The 22,007-nt window shown below is 46.2% G+C and overlaps 1 protein-coding gene across 1 annotated transcript in view; it reads right to left on the reverse strand.

Annotated features, from left to right (window-relative positions):
* The window catches only part of GRIN2B (glutamate ionotropic receptor NMDA type subunit 2B), a 412,485-nt gene that overhangs the window by 271,766 nt on the left and 118,712 nt on the right, over positions 1–22,007 (reverse strand). The window contains exon 2 of the mRNA XM_059934495.1: positions 18,947–19,375. Within this exon, the coding sequence (XP_059790478.1) occupies positions 18,947–19,357 (411 nt within the window). The 5' untranslated portion in view covers positions 19,358–19,375. The remainder of the gene's footprint in view (positions 1–18,946; positions 19,376–22,007) is intronic.

Below are 22,007 nucleotides of genomic sequence, written 5' to 3' on the forward strand. Positions count from 1 at the left end.
AAAGGACAAATAAGGAGGAAAACAGTGTAACTGAAGACCTAGTAACAAAAGAGGCAGGGGAAGGTGTGCAGGTAAAGGGAGGCTGAAGGAGGCCAAACGTGTGCCGTTGTCATCATGACCCTTGTCTCACAGCTAAGGAAACTGAGGCACAGAAAAGCTAAGTAACCAGGCTAAGGTCACAGAGAGCCAGAATCTGAGTCCAGGGCTGTCTGGGCCTGACTTCTGTCTATGACATTGAGCTCAAACCTTTTTTAGACCTTTAACATTATAAAATGTGAATCTACAGTGATCTCAAAATAAAAACTTAATTTGAAAACTCACATATATAATATTATTACCGATGTCCCTTATCAGTAAGTTAGCACTGATCCAGCCACAGCCCCTCAGCCACAGCCTCACTGTGACCAAGGGCGTGGACATGAAAGGGGGCAGCTCAAGGTTACCTTGGCCATGACTCGGAGGAGAGCAAGCGGGATCCTACAGAGATAGGACAGGTATCTTTGGTTGGCCTCCTTAAATGCCAGGTTCTACCCAACTGAACCCACTCGACACAGACTACAAAAGTACTGTTTGACAGCCACGAGCAGACCACCTGGGAACTTTTAACTATGCCAGGTTCAAAGGCGGGCCACTGAGGGACCCGGACACTGCCAGGATGAAGCATGAAGATGGCTGCGTGCACCACATAGAGTGTGAGTCACGTGGAAGAGTGTGAGTCACGTGGAAGAGTGTAAGTCACGTGGAAGAGTGGAAGTCACGTGCACCACACAGAGTGTAAGTCACGTGGAAGAGTGTAAGTCACGTGCACCACGCAGAGTGTAAGTCACGTGGAAGAGTGTAAGTCACGTGCACCACAGAGTGTAAGTCACGTGGAAGAGTGGAAGTCACGTGCACCACACAGAGTGTAAGTCACATGGAAGAGCGGGTCATAGGAGACAGGCGAGGGCAAGGGGAGAGAAGGACAGAGAAACACAAACCAGAACTGGGATGATGGGGGAGCAGGGAGCAGAGAAGAGAGGAGGGAAAGGAGGACAGAGAGAAGGAGAAATCAGAGAGTCTAATGGAGGGAGAAGCAAAGAAGGGCGCAGACACAGGTGAGGGGTGGAGCCCTGGCGGCAGGAGGAGGCAGCCCAGAGTTCTGAGCGCAAAACGTAGGATGTGAGCCTTCTCTACGGTGTGGAAAATTAGAACGTCTCGAACTAGAGTTCACTGATCAATCTAGGCTTCCCATTTCTACCGGATTCGCTTCCATTTCCCAGAATGAGCTCCAGAGGCCTCCTGCCTTAGCTGCCGTGACGCCCCCCAGGCTCCGGAGCAGGTTGTGTGCTCTCCCCTCTCCCTGGGGGTAACTGACACCCTTCTCGGTGGCCTCCCTTTAGCTTCTGTTTGCAGCCAGGTCCCCCAGCGGAGCCTCGGCTGACGCTAGCACTGACGAGGATCCTTACGAGTGGCAGGATTTGTGGGAGTCGGGAAAGGACCTTCGGTTTTAAATGTGTATTTCCCTTAAGGTCCAACAGGGTATCTGAAAGTCTACTAGGCCAAAGTTCTTCCTCTGAGTTAAAATATAAATGCCCGTGGAAAGGGTCACACATTAGCTGCTTTTGTCTATTTAAACCCTGGCAAGGACCTAGTTGTACAGGTTGTCTCCCAGACTGAAATGAAACAGGGACCTACGAGGAGGACATCCTTGGGGGCTCCATGGAGGACAGACCCAGGGCTGAATCACATCGTGCTTCTTGGGGAAGCCCTATCAGTGGGCAATGCAGGGAGTGGGGGGCAAGGGGAGGAGGGTCCTCCGGGCAGTCAAGAGGCAGAAAATGGACTCCGGATGGTTAAACAAGGTGGCAGTTGTCAAAAGAGGAGAGAGGAGCATGGGAAAAGGGAGTTAAAAAAAAGATTAAAAACACATTCTTTTCCAATTGTGTAATTTTCTCAGGGCTAACTGTCGAGGTCAGGATGACAAAGGTGGCCACGGTTGCTACTTGGAAGTCCCAGCAACACACAAAAAACCCCTATTCAAGCCCTACTGCTACCTCCCAGAGGACAGGAAGCCAGCTCCAGATGTTTGCAACTCTTAGAAGCAGCAGAAGCCCCTGCTGTAATGACAGGGGAGCCTCTCTATTGGATCAAAGAGCACAAGAGCAGAAAATGCCAAAGGAAGAGGAGGTGCACCTCGTCCAGAGCATGGAAACCTGTGTGCAGGTCCCCTCCTCTGCTGAACAGACTGATTTTCCTCATAATCGTGAAACTGATCTCCAAGAAGAACTGAAATGACACCAGTAACTATTCACGGTGTTATCAAGTCTTCCCTTCCACTGACCAGGGAGACTTCTCCTTGGCACAGAAACTTCGGGGACGAATCGGAGAACTTCCAGAACCCCAAAGGCCACATTACGTTCCTTGGTAAAATAAGCCACCAATTTAGTCTCGGCAACAGTGATCAGAGACCAAGGCATTCATACAAAAAGTACCCCAAACTCATGGATTCTTCTGGTACAGACAGGTTAGATGTCTCTGGGAAGAATGTTGGGCAGGCAGGCAGGATGAGGACTGGGACCCCGGCCACCAGCCTTCCTCTCCACCCCGCGGAGCAGTCTTGGGGTCCTGCTGCTTTGCCTGTGCCCCTCCTTGGCCTGAGAAAAGCTTCCAGGGCCCAAAGGAGTGCAACCGGAGTTGCCGCTGTTGACAACTTCAGCTGAAGCTCCCTGCTCCTCTCCTGCCTGGGTCTGGGAATTGTGCACTCACAGGTCCTGCCCCAATTCCTCTGTCCCTGGGCTCCAACCCCGGGATACAGGCCTTTCCTCCTTTCAGTATCAACTCCGCCTTCCAGAACCATCCATCCAGGGTAGGAGACCCTCTGTGATCTCCATTCAGAAGGGCTGGGGGGAGATGGCTCTGGCAGAGATTCCAGGCAAGTGGCCAGCCTGGGCCAAGGGGAAGTGCATTATTCACAGGATCACAGATGTTAGAGATGAAAAGAACTCACAGAACCACATCTCACTCATCCATCCCACCTCGCGATGTAGGCCCTTTTCCAAGAGCATATGGCCTGTTCCCGTCTGATTTCAAAGGCTCTTTCATTACCAATAAGGTATTACACGTACTGAGTGCACCTTGTGTGCTGCATGTGGCCCCAATCACAGGAGGAGGAGACAAATGGATTCCCCTCCTCAGGAAAGGGCTGCCACACTGCGAGATACATTTGCCTCTCCTGTGCGTTGCTTGAGCCCACCCTGCTATCTGTCCCTCCACCCCGGCACGGATACCGTTCACACACCTGAATACAACTCTTGCATGTAAACAGGCCTCTGATCATCAGAGAAACTAACAGGGAGAGTAGGTGGTGAAGACCCGGCAAAAAGAGAGGAACAGCGGGAAGGGGCCGAGGAGGGGGCTGGTTGAAGCAGCCTCTGGATACCACCCCCAGGAAGGTGGTACCTTCCTAGATTTTGATCCAAGGTAATAACAGTTACAGCTGATTTCCTAAGACTATTGAGAGAATAGCAAGAGACAGTTTTCTCCAAGACCTATAGCCATCCAGGACAGTGAAGCAAAAATATTACCCCTTCTTTGTCAACTTCTCATCTGCTGAGATGGAACCTCAGACGGATGTATATCTGATTTCACTTTCTCCGGACACACAGCAAGCTAGAAAAAAATATCTTTCCAATCCCAAAAATGTCAGTGAAGAGTTTGATTTGATCCAGGAGTCAAATCCTGGGCCATCCACTTGGAAGTGGGTGGGCTTGAGGGGGCAGTTCCCCTCTGGAGAACGGAGACCTGGGAAGGCGTGGGAGCTCCTGGGAGCCTCAGTTCTGGCCCAAGCAGACTGGGAATCGACCAGCAGTTTTGTCCACCCTCATGGACCTCTCTCTTTGACTTCTCTTTCCCTTTCTACTTCTTGTTTCTCATCTCACTCTCTTCTCTCCTTCAGAGCTGTTCTCTTGTTTGGAATGTTTAAGTCCTAATCAAGACCGACTGGGAGGGGGAGGAATCAACTTTCAAGGTCAAGTGCCAGTTGGCCGCTGTCTGGGCAATTGCGAGAGTCCCTTCCCAGGCTAAGCTGGATGTTCCAGGAAGACCGAGGACATGACAGTGACCCAGGGCAAGTGCAGCCCCCCGGTGAAGTCCCTGGGCGTTACTGTCATCAGATGAGGGTCCCCGTTGCCACACTGCCACTGCTAGTGTGTGACCGTGGCCAGTTACTTTCCTTTCTGACGCTCAGTTTCTTCATCTGGAAAAGAAGGAGAACAATCCTACTGCCTAAATCCTAGGGCTCCTTTGAGAGTTAAACTGGCTAAATGTAGCTAAAGCAGTATCTCATATTAACGTGTAGCCCTAACGTGTAGGAGGCACTTGGTATTTTTTAAACGGGGAAAGAGAATGAAGCTGACTTCTTCTGAAACTCCAGATCTAGTCCTCCCCAGTCTCTCAGTAACCAGGGAAAACACATCCAAAAGAGCATGATAATCACTTCTAGACCAGGACACAAGAGCCTGCACTCCAGCTGAAAGTCAGGGCCGAGGGCCGTAGAGCCTGACATATGATGGCTGATTGTCCCAATTCCACGGCCCCGCCTTATCATGTCCGCATTCACTGCTCCCTCCCTTCCAGCTTCCTTTCCTCTCCTCCTCACCCCCTTTAGCTTCTTCTCATCCTTCTCCAACCCCTCTTGCTCCTTCTTAAATGTTATTAAGCAGCCACATGAATACATTGCACTGGGGACCACATGAATACATTGTACAAAAAGAAAGCTCAACGGAGAGATCCTGACCCATCGCAATACTTTACAACCTAAAAACATGCCATGTTCTACTCACCAGTGGTTCCCAAACCTGGCTGTGTCTCCCAGTCCCTTGGGGGATGTTTGTGAAAACTGTGAAATTAGTGGGGCTTTACTCCAAACCTATTAAATCAGAATCACTGGGTATAGAATCAGAGAATCTGTATTCTAAAATCATAATAAAAACTTAAAATTCCTCTGTTGCTTCTAAGTTCCAGTCAGTTTAAGAACCACTATCATACACTGCACAACTGAACTACAAAAACAAGCTCCTTTCCCCTCTTTTTCTTGATGATTTTTGGTTCCTTCCTTCTCATGACCCTCTCCACTTATGATACGACACAGCTTTATTTTCTGAGAATTTACAATATTTGCTTTTACGTGAGCAATGAGAACCCTGGAATGGCAAGAGAACGAAAGGCAAAGGTGTTCGAGGGAGCTGGAAAAGACTATGCAGACATGGATCTATGAAGGCGGAAGGCACGAGAATGCAGGTGGAGGGCAGCAGGAATTAGGGCCGGCGGGGGGGCGGGGGGCGGCGGGAGGGGCGGGGGGCAGCAGCATGGAGAAACTACAGTGAAGCCTGGCTGTAGTTGTCTGTTGTCCTGGCAACGTGATGCTGAAAGACTGAAGGCTGCTGCTCTCTGTAACACTGGACAACATGTCGCCAAGGCAACAGAATGCATCCAAGACACATGGCGGCTGGCCATGTGGTCTTGGGGGCGTGCCAGGAACCCTCAGTTGAAGGCGGGCGACACTGGCTGCGCTGTTACACCACCTCCCACTCTCAATGCCCACACCCTTCACCCCCCCATCAAATCTTGCCCTGGCTGTTCCATTCCCTGTGGCACTGTTCCCAGTGCCATCAGCCCCCTTTGGAAAGAGTGGAAATTCTATCAGGCTGCAGTGATGTAGATGTAAGTCCAGGAACTGGCCATCGGACACTGGTGCATGCATGGGAACTCCATAAACTCAAAAGGAGAGGAAGCTCTTTAGCCAGTGACAATGGTTCTAACTTCCTCCGTTGCTTGGCTACTTTGCTCCCAAGTTTGTAAACAAACTTTGTAAAAACAACAAAACTGCATCATCCATAGACATATCAAAAGAAAATGATGCCCGATTCCAGAGGCATTTGTATTTCAATACTACGAGAAATGATAATAGCAGCGATTTTGTAAAACCAGGCATGTTCCTGGCAGAGTAATGAGTCCTGTAAAGGTTATTTCATTTCATTTCATAATAGCTCTTTGAAGTTAATGAGCATTAACCCTATCACAGAGGTGAGAGAAAACAGATCACAGAAGTCACACAACATGGCAAGAGGTCACTCAGCTTCTGAAAGATGGAGCCAAGACTCACACTGGCTCCAAGGTATATGTCCCATCTACCACACTCTACTGCTCCCATCTGAAAAGATGCTAAGTCAAGTTACATCACTCCCTTCTTACACCTTCTAGAATGAACTGAAAAATACCCAACTTTGTACCAAGGCTCTCAGGCCCTCCAAGATCTATCTCACAGTACCTTTCAACCTCAGCTCCTACCTTTGCCCCCATGCCCATCCCCCTCCAGCTCTACCGACCTTCCGGCCACTCATCAAACAACAAAAAACGTGCCCACCCTTCGAGGCTTTTGCACCTGCTGTTCTCTCTGCCAAAAGGCTGCTACTCAGATTTTCATCCTTCTGGATCCTTTTCACACAAATGCCAAGTGCCACATCCTCAGAGACCTTCCCTGACAATCCTAACATAGCCCACAATATCCCTCCCTGCTGTTTTCATTAAAACATTTACCACTGCCTAAAATAATACTGTTTACTTTATGTGTTTGTTTATTGTCAGTCATTGTACCATGAGGGCATGCCTCTCTTATGGACTAGATCTCCAAGACCTTGAACAGTTCCTGACACCTAGTAGATACTTAATAAATATTTTTTGAATGAATGAATAAATCGATGAGAAAGGCTGTTGTTTGCTAAAGGAAGTTTCAAAATCTCTTGCTAGTACCTTTGGAAACTTAATTGCATTGATTAAAAAGTTCATTGGTGCTACCTGGCTGATTAGCATGTCACATGAATTGCATATGTTTATCTTTCAAAACTTTTTAAAAAATGTTTATTTCTTTCTGCTTCCTCCTTTGAAAGAAGGCTAATAAAGTCAAGATTATCACCGGCACCCATCTGCTTTGCATGATAAAAGCTTTGCTCTGCTACCTCAGAATGCACCCCTAACCTGAGACTGCCCTCTTGCCATGACTGTCTGCTGGAAATTAAGTGGCTGTGAGTGCCAAGGTGTTGACTGCTGGTATCTGGCAGAGGTGAAGAAGGGAAGGGTGAGGGAGATAGCAGCCTGGAGAGAGATAAGGAAGGTACTCGCCAGTAACCAGAGATTAATCCTACCGTCCATTTTTACTTGGGTTTAAGATACTTTTCTCTTAATTGCTACTAACATCTGCTGCACTGAAGTAATAATCTACCCATATATTAAATAAGTATGCATTAAGGGCTTACTATGCGCCAAGCTATATGTTAGGTTCTGCAGACACAAAAATGCAAAAGACATAGCCCCTGCCCTCATGAAGCTTGTAGTCTAGCAGGACAGATGGCTAATAAAAAACGATTATAATTCATTACAATTGTGATAAGGACTATGAAAAGTATGACATGAAAGGGGATAAAGGGAAAAGAAACAGGAGCTTTTATTTGAGGGGAGGGAAAAAGAAAAATCTGAAAGCTTGACATTGGATTAGGAGGGCAGCCTTAGGTGAGATGCCCCATCCTGAGGACTGGACAAGAGAAAGATACAGGCAACTAACGGCAGCGGCAAACACACACACACACACACACACACACACATGCACACGCACAGGTACACAAAACAGAGAAGCAAAACCAAACCCAAGGAGAGAGGAGGACAGAAAGGGATGCTAAAAAACAAGCCTCACTGCCCTTAAGTTCCACCAAAGAACAGCTGACTAACTCTGACACCTCCCCTCTCAGCACTGTCCCAGGCTCCGGAGGTCCAGAATACGCAAGCCAGGAGCTAGGTGAGTTCAGATCCTGCCGTGGACGGCTTGCGCTTCTATTCACATCACTCCCTCACTCATTCATTTATTCAATGGAGACACTGAAAACCTCTCACAGACCCACTCTTACTGATTCCTGCTATTTGCCAGGCCTTTTCTAAGCACTTTTAATAACTTTACTTAATAACCTTAAGAAACAGGGTCTATTTTTACCACCATTGTATAGACGAGGAAACTAAGATTCAGAGAAGTCAGGTTATTTGCCAAAGGTCACACAGTAAACAGTGGAGCCAGGAAACAATCTAGGCACTGAGATTCCAGAGCGCCCCTCTTAACTGCCGTGTGAGTGTTGTTACTTCCCTAGGGCTGCTGTAACAGTTGTATCACATACTTGGCGGCTTAAAACAACAGAAATTTCTTTTCTCAGAGTTCTGGAGGCTGGAGCCTGAAATCGAGAGTCGGCAGGGTCATGTTCCCTCTAAAGGCTCCAGGGGAGAATCTTCCTTTGCCTCTTCCAGGTTTCTGGTGGCTTCCTTGGCTTGTGGCTAAATAACTCCAGCATCTGCCTCTTTCAAGGACTTCCCCTTTGTGTAGACGTCTTCTCCTCTTCTACCTCTTAGAAGGACATTTGTCACTGGATTTAGGGCCCACTTGGCTAATCCAAGATGATCTCATCATAAGATCCTTAACTACATCTGTAAAGATCCTTTTTTCAAATGAGGTCATATTCACAGGGTCCAGGAGTTAGGACACTGAAGTATCGTTTCGGGGCCACCATTCAACCCACTAGAGTGTGTATATAGAGTGTACATTTTAACAGTTGCTAATTGTGTAGTAACAGTTGACTGTTACTATGCACCCGACATTATGGCATGTGCTGGGAACACAAAAGTCAGTAAAGCATGGCCTGGCCCACAAGGAGCCCGCTGTACAGCAAATGAGATGGATAAGTAAACAGGATGGGTTATAATAAAAGCTTAAATAGAGCACAGGTGAAGTGCAAAAAAAAAAAAAAAAGAACTAGTAAATTCTGTGAAGATGGGAGTCAGAAAAGGGTTCACAGAAGTGCCACGATTTCTCTTGGAAAGTGAGTAGGTGCTTCTGGGTGGACAAAGGAGGAAGAGGCACTGACCAAGGCCCAGAGACGTAAAACAGTCAGGACCAGACCAGGAGCGGTGACTGATTTAGCGTGACCTCACATTGCTGTTCAAGGGCGGGGAGGTGAAGGGAAAATCCTGGAGAGGTGGCCTGGGACCACATCAGAGAGGATGTCCTAGTCTCAGCTGCGGGAAGCCGGTGTGGAGTTTTAAGTGAAAGTGTAACGATCAGATTTGCGTTCCTAAAGAACCACACAGGTAAGCTGCCACGTGGCGGGGAGGACAAGAGGGCAGAAGTGCCGCTGAGGTCACTGCAGTGCACGGAGGGGACGGGATCCGCAACAAGGCTTCTCTACCGTTGGCATAACTGTCCTGAGGGGAAGCGAGTGGCCGGGGTGGACCCCCAGACTGGGCAGCTGCTCCCTCCTGCTTTAGATAAGCCTCTCTTTCCTCCTCGTTCTTCTTCTCTTCTTATCTAAGAATTTCTTTAGCTCTTTCCCATCTCCCCCTCCTCTCACCCCTCAAGTGGGGGTTCTGTCCTGGACACACTTCTCTCCTCGTCCCCCTTGTTCGTTCTCAGCCTCTCCTCCACCCTCCTGGTTTCAACGACCCTCTCCATCCTAATGAGGCTCATCTCTTAACTTCCAGCCCAGACCACTCTCTTTACCTCCAGTCCCAGATCCAACTGCTTACCGGTCGTTTCCACTCCTGTGACCCACCCATGTTCCAAATTCTACTCATCCTCATTCCCACTGTCACCAAATCGGTGACAAACCTAATGACTCTTGTCATCATAATTTTTGTAATAGCACTAAAAGGGTCAACGGTGTTCAGTGCCACAGAAGGTCACGAACGACTTGAAAACCCCATTTGGATTTGGCATTTTGGATAAAGGGAAAGACGAGGAATTGAAAACAGCAATTTCTGACGAGCATTTAAGGAATTTAACTATGAAAACAAAGAGTGAGGGAGGAAAACCAGGGTCAAGGAAAGCTTTCAGGTTTGTTTATTTATGAATATGACAGTGATCTGAGCATGTTCGAAGAGGGCAAAATTGACATTTGGGGGAAGACAATTCTTGACTGGTGGGTACTATCATGTATACTGCAGGACACTTAACACGGCTGGCCTCTGCGTTCTAAGTGCCAGTAGTGGGTGCATGCAAACACACACACACACACACACACACACACACACACAGACAAGTCATTATCATCATCCAAAAAACTCCCCCCGTACATTTCCAAACATCTCCTGAGGACCACTAAGCTAGTAAGGCAGATGCCAGCAGGGAGGAATAAGTTGATAATTAAGGAGAAAAAGGACATAACTGGTGAGCCAAAGTCCTGGACGACATGTGAGGCGACTGGACCAAGGGCACAAAAGCAGAGTTTGGTGTAAAGCAGGAGAAATTTCACATGAGAGATGTTGAGCTTTAGAGTCACACAAACATTGGTTGAATTCCTAGGTCATCACTTCCTTCCTTTGAGAGACACTGCCTGTTGACTAACCTCAAAGTTGGTCCCAACGCTTGTCCCCTTGCCACCTCCACCAGAGAGCCTGCAACCCCCAAAGGGGTGGCCATGTGACATGATTTGGGGTCATGAGATCAAGGATATGGGGAAGACTTTTCCTGATCTAATCATACCCACCCCCTGGCTTTCCCTGCTTTGGGTATGGGGCAGGACAACAATTACCAAAATGTCAAGAAAACCCCAGAGGTCAGCCCTGACCTCACCGTGTCACTGCCCCAGCCCCAGCGGTCCCCAACTCCAGGAAGCTTGTGCTGAGACACCAATAAGCACCTATTGGTTTAAGCCATCGTGAGCAATCAATACCTAAACATCTTGGGCAAAACAGCCTCTCTGATCTACAGTTTCCTCATCTGTGAAATACAGACAAAATGCGTGCCTTATAAAGGCAAGGAAAGAATTAAATGAAGCAACATATAAATGAAGCTCATATTAAGGTGACCAGCTCAGAGCCTGACAAAAGTAAATGATCAGTGTTAGTTCTCTTTCTCATTGTAACCTCCTAACAACCCATAATAAACTCGGGTGTTCTTTGTCCCTGTGAAATAGAATAGTAGCAGTAAGGTATTTTGTCTTCAGAAAAATGGAATAAAACTAGCCTTGAACATTACTCTCATACATGGTGAACCCTTAAGCCACAGAATCAAAATATAACGTTGGGGAATATCAATTGATACAGCCACTATGGAAAACAGTATGGAGGTTCCTTAAAAAACTAAAAATAGAACTACCATATGACCCAGCAATCCCACTGCTGGGCATATACCCAGAGAAAATCATAATTCAAGAAGACACATGCACCCCAATGTTCACAGCAGCACTATGTACAATAGCCAGGACATGGAAGCAACCTAAATGTCCATCAACAGAGGAATGGATAAAGAAGATGTGGTACATATATATATAACAGAATATTACTCAGCCATAAAACGGAACAAAACTGGGTCGTTTGTAGAGACGTGGATGGACCTAGAGAGTATCATACAGAGTGAAGTAAGTCAGAAAGAGAAAAACAAATATCATATATTAACACATATATATTGGAATCTAGAATAATGGTATAGATGACCTTGTTTGCAAAGCAGAAATAGAGAACAGATGTAGAGAACAGATGTAGAGAACAAATGTATGGATACCAAGGGGGAAAGGGGTGGGGTGGGAGGAACTGGGAGATTGGGATTGACACATATACACTACTGACATTATGTATAAAATAGACAACTGAGGGGAACATACTGTATAGCACAGAGAACTCTACTTAATGCACTGTGGTGACCTAAATGGGAGAGAAATCCAAAAGGGAGGGGATATATGTATATGTATGGCTGATTCATTTTGCTGTGCAGTAGAAGCTAACACAATATTGTAAAGCAACTATACTCCAATAAAAATTAATTAAAATAGGTACATATATAAAATGTTGAATAAAATATAGATATAAAGCCTAAGAATGAGGCAAAAAGATGGAATCACAGAAGTCTCAGAAAGGGGAATGAAAATACATTCTTGGTGTATAAATCAGAATCCAAGGAGTTTTTCAGCAATATCAGTGTAATCTATTAAAAACTGGCTGGTGAGGGAATTCCCTGGCGGTCCAGTGGTTAGGACTCCACGCTCTCATTGCCGAGGGTGCGGGTTCAATCCCTGGTCGGGGAACTAAGATCCTGCAAGCCGCACGGTGAGGCCAAGAAAATTAAAAAGATTAAAAACTGGCTGATGACATTTAGTAAATTAAGTGCCTTCCTATGTCTATAACATATTACTACTTCCTACCTAGTACTTTTAATATTCCCCTCATCTCATTGCTCACTTTTTCTTTTATATCAACACTGACAAATCCATGAGTAACCCTGGATTCAAAGACTATTTAATTCTGCTCTGCTTTCTTTTCTAACGTTCTTGGCTTATCTTCATTGCTTACATCCTATGTGTATCAGTTTATTGAAATCACTGTATGTCTCTGCTTTGAAAATCGTGATATGTCCTGATCGGGGCACAGTCAGTAACTGCGTGGCCGCAGAGGTGGAACCCACGGAGCTGCAGCTGAGCCACCAGGCTTAAAACGAAGGGCACTGACATCCCAAGCTCCTCTCTTTGGGTTCATGGGAAAACAGTAGAATCCCATTTTCTTCAAATGATTTAGGTAAGGTCTGGTGTAGGAAAACACAAGGCAGACGTATACTGAGGCCCTACTGTTTACCAAGCACTGGGCACGCTGCTTCAGAAGGCTTGGTAAAACCCACTAAGAGCCAGGTGTTATTTCTGTCCCCATTTTACAAATGGAAAACCGGAGGCTAAGAGTGTTTAAGGAACACAGCTACAGTCACGTGACTGGGAATGCGCAGAGCCTGAGCCTCCGGGCGACACAGCCCGCCTTCCCTCCACGTGATGTCACCTCCTTCCTGCCACAGACACACCATCACCTCCTGCCAGCCGCGTGAGAAGTGATGGCTCACGCGTTACTTTCTAGCAACAAGCACCTTAATTTCTGTGAATGCCTAAAGCGATTTCTGGAGCCTCAGTTTTTCCAGGCATTAAAACTGCACCTGGACTTCAAGTGGCCGGTCTCTTGAAAGCAAATCCCAGCTCCAACTGGAAAAGAGCGGATGCGCTGGCCAACGAGACGCAGGTGGATAGTACTGGAATCCACACAGGCTTGAAGGCAGCACCACCGCAACGTCTATGGTGTCTCAGACAGAACTGCCTACTCGCCTTCCCCCAAAGTATAGTTCAAGGAAGTAGGAAAAACGGGAGAGGAGTAACGGACCCCCAGGTCCCCAGATGATTCTATCCTGGCTTTTTTCTGACTTCCTCAGTGTGGGGACTGGAAGTTTTAAAGTCAGCGGAAAAACTTAAAAAAAAAGACTCAGATCCCAGGCCCACTATGTTTCTAGCTATGCGACTTTGGCCACGATACGTAAACTCTCTCTGATTTATTTTCCCCATCAAATGAAATAATGCTACTCGTCTCACAGGACTGCTTAAGGATTAAAATGCTCACTAACATCATGCCTGGCACAGCGTTGGCATATGATAGCAGCTTTGTTACTGTCTTGCCTCTCCCACCTCTATGACTTAACTCTGCTCATCACCAAAAAATGTTCTAACACCACAGTTTGCTCTTGAAGTATGCTGTCCCAAGAAACACCATATCACAAACAACTAAGAAGCAAGGTTAAAAAAACCTCAAAGTCACCCCAAATTCGGGAAGAAGCATAGAATGGGGTATGAACAGCATGGCCATCTTGGTTTCAAGATTATGTTGGCTATGGAAACCCACATGAGCAGACGGAAGGCAGTTAGACTATTTACAGGGTCACACTCCACCGCTGGCTCAACTACTGTCTCCAAACATATTGCCATTAGGTGTCGGGGCGGCGGGCGGGGAGTAGGGGGCAGGGGGAGAGTGAGAGAAGATGGGGCCAAAGGAGTGTAAGGGCCATCCTGCTGGCCCCAGCTGGATTCCAAAACATGGCTTTCTGCACAGAAAATTAGAGTGCTAGTAAAAGTATTAATTCTCAACCAATAAATTTAGAAATGAAAGAATCATAGCAACAGATGCCAGAATAAGAATATTTTCACCTGTCCTTTAGGGAGGAACAAGATAAGGAGCACGACACATGTCTTAGCTGCTGTACTCCACTCCGATCAACAGAGTGAAGATCACTCTGATCTATTTCCAGACCCTGACCCTTTACTCAGCACACCTTCTCTCTTCCATTTTTGCAGCATTAAAGCTTGGGTCTTCCATCCTTTTGCCTGATCCTACTGTAACTTCCACTTTCTGTATTCCTTCCTACCACCTACCCAAGCCATTTTCATTGGCCCTAATGCTAGTGACAAGATAGTTTTCAATGACTGTCAATCCCTATCCCCACTTTTTAATTACCTCACCTAAAGTATCTGTTTGCCCAGCATTTTTCCAACTATTTTATTTTATTTTATCTTCAAAATGTTGTAAAGTGGGTAGGGCAGAAAACAAAATTTAACACTTATAAACTAGAAACCGAGTATCATGCAGCTGAAGTGATTTGTTTGCCTAAATTTCCAAAGCTCCTGAGAATGAAGACTGAAACACAGGACTTACAATTCTTAGAGCAGTGCTTTGTGGGGCAGAATTGCATAAATAGAAAGCACAGGCTTCAAAATAGGTACTTCTGGGATCTGAATCCAGTCCCATTGCTCGTAAGCTGTAATATCTTGGATTAGTTACTTAACCTCTCTGAGCTAAAATCTGAAAACCCAATAAAGATTTCAGCAAATCAGCAGAGAAACCTCCAGGAAAGAAATGAAAGTATGTCTCGTTTTAGTTCATCATTTGGATTCTGACGAGCATCCTAATCCAGGATCTCAGGAAGAATAAAAGCAATTATAACAAGGCAAAATAAAATAGACTCAATACTCGGTGGGGAACTGCCAAAAATCACCTCATACATTTTTCAATGGGCCCCGTTACTGTTCTAAACGGTCTTCTGCAACAAGCGCGAGCAGTTCTTTCCTTGTTCGAGTTCTTCCTTAACTGAATGTGCCCTTTTTTGGCCCTGGAGCGTCTATGCCACCAATGAGCCTCGGCCTCCCTGGTGGGACAAGACCAAAGCTCCCACCACAGTTCAGAGCCCTTCCCCTGGTTTTCACCTGAGCTCCCTTCTTGGTTGGTCTCCAGTTCTGAAGTGCCTCTATATTTGGCTGTGATTCTATTTCATTTCCATGCTTCTCCTGTATCATGAAGCCTTCTCCTTTTCTTCAAACTGCTCCATACAACCTTCAGCTCAGCCTACTGAAGGCTGTGCTGGACACTTAGTGAAGCACCTGCTCTGTATTACTTCATTTAATCTTCAACAACCCTATAATGGATATATGATTATCCCCATGGTACAGACAAGAAAACCAAGGTTTAGCATAAGTGGTTTGGTAAGTTGTCCAGATCCCCACATCTAGGAAATGATGGTTAAAACTGCTCTGAGTCCGAATTCTGAGCTTAGAACAGCTCTGCTCTATCAGCTCCCATGTTTCTTTCTGCCATGGCACAAGGTGCATTTCCTCAATGGGAAAGTGAAGACTAATTAATGTTTGTACTGATTAATTAGCATATGCAAAAAAAGTGAGCGTAATCTATTTGATCAGATGCTGAACTATGTCTCCCTACTTTTGCCAAAAAGTCTCTGCAACTAACTGTGCTACCTTTCTTCCATCACGAACTCCTTGAATCAGGAATTTCCTCCCTGTAAACCAATCCTCCACAAGGATACTTAATAAGTTTTATTTGAAACAAACAAACAAAAAACAATTGAGTCAAAACAGAGTGGCAATTACCTATCTCGTAGAAGGAGGAAGCAAAATGGAAGGTTTATTCACCATCCTTCAGGTGGCGACTATACCTTCAAGACTATGCCTTAAACACAGCAAAGCTGTATTTCTTAAGATTTTCTGCATTAGTTCTGCTTTCAAACGTGTTGTCCTATTGCCCCGTAGTTGATTCAGAGTTGTCACACTCTGTGTCCCCATTCTATGTTGGTAAAATACCGTCATGGTACTAAAAATAACTTCTATCAAAAAATAAAAAAGCTGGCCTTAGAATTTGAGGTGTTTTATTTTTGAAACTTGCCCCCAAAGCTTATTTCTCTGATTTCTGGGGGACTCTTTTCATTTGCCTTCCGGCTGGTCCTTCAGGCCTGTGAACGTCCCTCTGCACAGCTGCCCGGCACCTCAGTGCTGCTGCCCTCTGGACCCCGGAGGTCGGGAGGGCAGATCCTCCTGCTGCCCGACCCGGCCCCTGCAGCCGCCCCCCACCCATCCAGGCCTCCCACCCCGTGACTGAGCCTTCCACCCTCCCGCTTCTGTGGCACCAGGACCTCCTGCTTGCTTCATTCTTCTTTCTCCTCTTTCTACCTACCTTTCAGTAACTCTTCTTTTCAGGTCCAAAGTCAGTTAGATATTATTTAGGCCATTTTAGCAAAGTGCCTAACAATCATTGCCTACCTCCTTTTTTTGATGGAGAGAGAAAAAGATAAGATGGGACATTGGGGTGTGGTTGCAGTGGGGGGAGGGGGAAGGGGGAGGAGACCAGAGGGGGATCTCGTTACAATGACCCGGAAAAATCCCCCTCACTGGCTTCCATCCTCCATTTGACCCCTGGAACTGGCAGCCAAGGGGTCCCCTACAGAATTAGGCTACACCTAAGCCTCCACCATTTCACAGCTCATTAATCCTCTCCTCTAGTCAGATTCCGGTATTGCCATAATGAATCAAGTGATGCATCACTTTTAGGCAGATAACATTCACCACAGTGCTACGTAACAGAGGAGAAAGTAAAGAAGAGGAAGGTATGAGAGACCTTAACCCGCCTCTCCATTTGCTTGAGAGGCAATCAAGCACATGGTCTGCAGAGCCAACAACCGGTCCTGGACGCCACTTCCTAACAGCATAACTTGGGATGTTATTTCACCTTTCTGAGCCTCAGCTTCCCCATCTGCTAAATGGAGGTAAGTAATACCACTTAGCTCACTGGGCTGTTAAGAGTATTAACTAAGATAGTGCAGGCAAAGCAGGATGCTCCCAGCACATGGTAAACCCTCTGAAGCACCTAGGATACATCACTGAACAAAAGAGCCCAGTCTCTCCACGTGGTCTGCGTCATTCTTCATAGTATTATATTGTTATTATGCATTTGTAAGAGACACAACAGAGAAGCAACCAACCAGTTTAGCCAACAACCTTTTACACTGGCATGGGGGGAGGGGTGAGCCTGAAATAACAGGCTGCGCAGGAGTCCATAGACGCTATATCAATCAATCAATCAATCATTTTCACCTGACTTGCTCTCAAGGTAAGTTTGCACTTATTTATGATTCAAGAACTGGGCTCCTCCATCTTGGCATTCTTTCCATGCAAATTGTGCCCTCAAAATACCACTGCTAAAATATAATATACTTTGCTAAGGGCAATGATGTTTAAAAAAATCTATCTGAAGCAAAAACTCATTAGGTTTTGCCATAGTCCACCTATATTTTCCGTTCTATTCAAGTTTATCCCACTTCCCTTAGCATGGGCTCCTCGGGGCAGCATTTTTTTCTAACATCCTTACCTGTGCCTTTACCCATGCGAATGGGACAACAGCCTTCTCATATGCTGCTGAAAGCGTGAAGTTCCTCCACTTAGTACTCTCCACTTGACTTTTCCTAGACTGAACAAAGGAAGCTCCTGAACAGACATGAGTCATCTCTGCCTGCTGCCGACAGATGGCGATAGTGATCACGCCAGCTTATTTTACTCCGTTAAGCCCTGTGGCCTGGTGGTTCTCCACTGGCCAAGTAGCACGCTTGTGGCGTCTGTGCTAGGTTTTGAGGTGTTTGCAAACATCATTAAGCCCACAGCACGTCTTTTCAGTACAACACTGAAGGCGGTTTTGAAAGTGACATTAAGAAGTATAAGATGACAATGCAAAAGTAGAAACAATTTAAGAAACCCAAAGTGATGCAAAACAAATATTGCATTTGTGAAATGAATCATTCTAAGATATGAATGACTGCAAAGCCGATATGTATATGAAAAGTACTGCACTTAAGCAATAAGCAATAATCACTGTACAAAGCAAGGAAAAATAACCGAATAAGTGTAAAAACAAAACATAACTACAGACAAAACACTTTTTCCTGCAGTCAGAGAATAAGCATCGATGTCACATGATAATTACTTTGTCATGTGACAATCTAATATTAATGTAGGAGAGACTATGATTTATTTGGGGCCTTAAAGCAGTGGTTCTCAGCCTTAACTGCACACGAGAATCACCTGCGGAGCTTTTAAAACTCCTAAAGCCTAGGCTGTGCTCCAGAACTTCTGGGGGTGGGACCCAGGCATTGGTTGTGCTGAAAGCTCTTCAGGTGATTCCAATGTGCAGTCAAGGTTAAGAACCGCTGCCTTCAAATCTAAGCCTGGGGAAAACACAGCTGCAACTGGTTCTATGGATTAAAATCCGTTCACTTGTGCAGATGGGATGCGTGTTGAGCCTGGACACCTTAGCAAGAAGTACTTCTCTAGGACATCTGAATCTTCAAGGAGACAAATTACCTGCCTCAGGGAATCTTGCTTTTTATATTCTTGAAACTGGTATGGGGGGAGAACCTGTATTATCAAGGAAGAATAGAGCACACCTTTTCTAAAGTTTTGAAGGAGGTATTCATACACGTATTTGAAGAAAACGTTACCACCGAGCTACAACCTTCAACATCTCTTAGTCATTTCAGTGAATCCATTTACAAACAAATGGACACACAGACCTGTTCCAAACAAAAGGAGCTTCTAGATACCAGCATCTTCCCCTCCCTTTCAACTCCAAAGCATTAGGCTAGCTCCTGGTCTAGCCATTCACTCAGTGCATTCTGGTTACCTCTGGTTACCATCTGGTTACCTCCATCTTTCATAATCGAGTTTGGCATTCAAACAAATGCATCATTTAGTTCTCAGTACATACCACCCCCCAGGCTCTTCTCACCACGGCCCCCTTTTACCTTGTCTGCCATTATCATCGAGGAGCCCCCGTGGATACCCAGGATGGGGGTGAGAGTCTGGGCTGAAATGAAGTCAAGGATCTGGGCGATGGCTTCCTGGTCTGTGTCGTCAGCAAACACCACCCCCTGGACCTTCCGGTCAGACATGAGATCACAGATGCGGGTTATGATGCTCTTTGGGTCCGTCTCATTCATGGCTACCAGCTCCACACGGGGCACCACCGAGAGATGGTGGAAATCATCTTTCTCGTGGGCATCCTTGATGGCCACCTCGTCTGAAGTGCCCACGAGGATGACGGCAATGCCAATGCTGGGCGGGCTCTTCTGAGAACGAGCTCTGCTGCCTGACACGGCCAGGACAGCCAGCACCAGCCAGAACTTGGGGGAACAGCACTCCGCTCTGGGCTTCATCTTCAACTCGTCGACTCCCTGGAAACACAAAGAGAGAATGGTTACATTACAACCCACACTGCATGACTGTCTGGGAAGAGGCTGGATACTGCAAGTCAAGGAACTTATCTCCTTTTACTGATCATCAAACCCAGCTTCTATCTTCTAGCCTGGTTTCTTATCTCTTGTGTTTGCGTAGCAGAGTGAGGAGAAAAAACTTTCAGAAGCGTCAGAAATCCTTGAGCAAGACGCTAAAAGATGCTACTGCTATAGCCATCAGCAGCAAACAGACAGGGACAAACAACGGAAAGAGGATGTAAGTGGTCCAAGCAGTCACACCAAGCGCACGAACACAGGAGTCTCCAAGAGCGTGTCCAGCTGTTGCTGCGAGATCCCCGGTACTCCTGTCACAACCCATCCTTGAACTGCTCTGGGGCCAAGGGATGGCAAAGGCCAGGCAAAGTGAGCAGCAAAATGGGCTCAGCAGAGGTTACCTACAAAACGTGGTCTGGAAGAGCCGGATACAGGAAGTTACAGATACATGAGCCCCCATTCTTGCTGCCTTTACTTTGTATTCACCTCAAAGAGGACAAGAGCCTGAAAATTCTTCAGCAACCCATCCGGCTCTTACTACTAAATCAAAAACAACCCATATGTTGTTTGGGCAGTACTTTTAAAAACATCTCCGATCCTTACAGTAAACCAGCAGGGGGGAAATAAGAAAAGCATTATTACCACCATTTTATGGAGGTTGAAGGGAAGACTCAGAAAAGCTAAGAAGTCCGAGACCATGAGCCAATTAAGTGAAATGAACACGAGCCCAGAACTTCTGGCTTTCAGGCCAATCTGCCTGACATCACATTGCCTCTTACATCATCAGTTATTACGAGGACTAGTTTTATTCCCATTTGTTTATGCATAAAAGTATGGTGATTTGGACAAATGCTATTAAATTACTGACATAGTGACCTTTCTGAAATGACTGACTTCACGTTTGCATGCAGTTCACCACTTTCTACCTTTTACCACAAACTCCTGCCTCTTTACTTCCACATGTGCCCCTAAGTCTTATACTCTGCACCAGACTGAGGACACAACTCTCTACAAAGCTTGGTCATTTCTCTTTTCATGTCTCACCATTCTCCAAGAGCTCCCCTTACTGAAATAGAACTGGTCCTGCTTAGATTGTATTGATTTGTTTTAAATAATCATTTATTGTACATCTGGTATGTGTTAGGTACTGTACTAGGCATTTCCTCCTCTGCAATCTCTTTAGTCCTCCTAGAAACCCTATAAATTAGTCATTTTATCCCCATTTCTCAAATGGAGAAACTGAAGTTCAAAACAGTTACGTAATGTTGCCAAGGTCAATGATATTACAACACCAGCATGCTAATACATGCCAATACAAAATACACATAGCGTTTTTGGGACTTCCCTGGTGGCGCAGTGGTTAAGAATCCACCTGCCAATGCAGGGGACACAGGTTCCAGCCCTGGTCTGGGAAGATCCCACATGCCGCGGAGCAACTAAGCCCGTGCGCCACAACTACTGAAGCCCCACGTGCCCTAGAGCCCACGCACCGCAACTACTGGGCTCGCGTGCCACAACTACTGAAGCCCGCGCACCTAGAGCCCGTGCTCCGCAATAAGAGAAGCCACCGCAATGAGAAACCCGTGCACCGCCAACGAAGAGTAGCCCCAGCTCGCTGCAACAAGAGAGAAAGCCCACGCGCGGCAACGAAGACCCAACGCAGCCAAAACTAAATAAATTAAATTTTTTAAAAAATAAAATACACATAGCATTTTTATACTCCAAGGAAATAGTCTATAAACGGCACCCCAAACCAAAAACCAGGGATTTTCATTCTTCTCCAAAGGGAGAGAATGTAATCAAGGATGATAATGTTGCTTCCTATCTCCTGCTTGTCTGGGGAAAAAAAGGTAAGATATTAGGAATCAAAAGCTTTGAGAGTTTAGCTAACAAAAAGCAAACAATAATGATGAGGGTGGCGAGCAAAGAAAGATAAGAAAGTGTCCAGGTTGAGCAGACTGACGGCAAAGGGCACTGATGATTTGGGGCTAAGATGCTGGGGACATTTTGCGGCTGAGGAAGCAGAAATCCAATCCAGTTCTTGGCAGAAAACATTTTGGAAGCCCTGCTGTTGTAGTCATCCTTCCACACTGCCAAGAAGGAGCCCTGTGACAACGGCCTTGTCTCCCTCTCGCAAGTAAGACGAGCAGCTCAGTGGTTCACATCTGAACAAAGTTTACTCCTGACAGCTTCCTCGGCTTTGAGTCTCTGTGGAGACAGGGGATGACTACACAGCCCTGGCAACCCGTGTGATGAACTGTCCCCAGTCGAGCAGGGCAGCCGGAGCCCGAATTCCTCCTCCCAGAGCTCTAAGCCAGCAGCACTATACCGAGTCCAGCAGCGCTGGATACTGAGGAAGACGGATGGCTTCAGCACCTCAAAGAGCTATTGGCAAAATACTAACAAAAATAATCTGTTAAATTTCAAGGACCGGTTCTCAAGGAGAACCAAAAGATTTAGAATTTGGCAAAAGTAGCAGCTAACTTCATTCCAATGGGATTCGAATCGTACAGTCGTCAGTCACTAAATCAGGTTCCCTTCACATTGAAAAGTGGTCCACTCTGCCATGACTGTTTAC

Source organism: Balaenoptera ricei, chromosome 10 (genome assembly GCF_028023285.1).
Source record: "Balaenoptera ricei isolate mBalRic1 chromosome 10, mBalRic1.hap2, whole genome shotgun sequence".
NCBI classification, from domain to species: domain Eukaryota; kingdom Metazoa; phylum Chordata; class Mammalia; order Artiodactyla; family Balaenopteridae; genus Balaenoptera; species Balaenoptera ricei.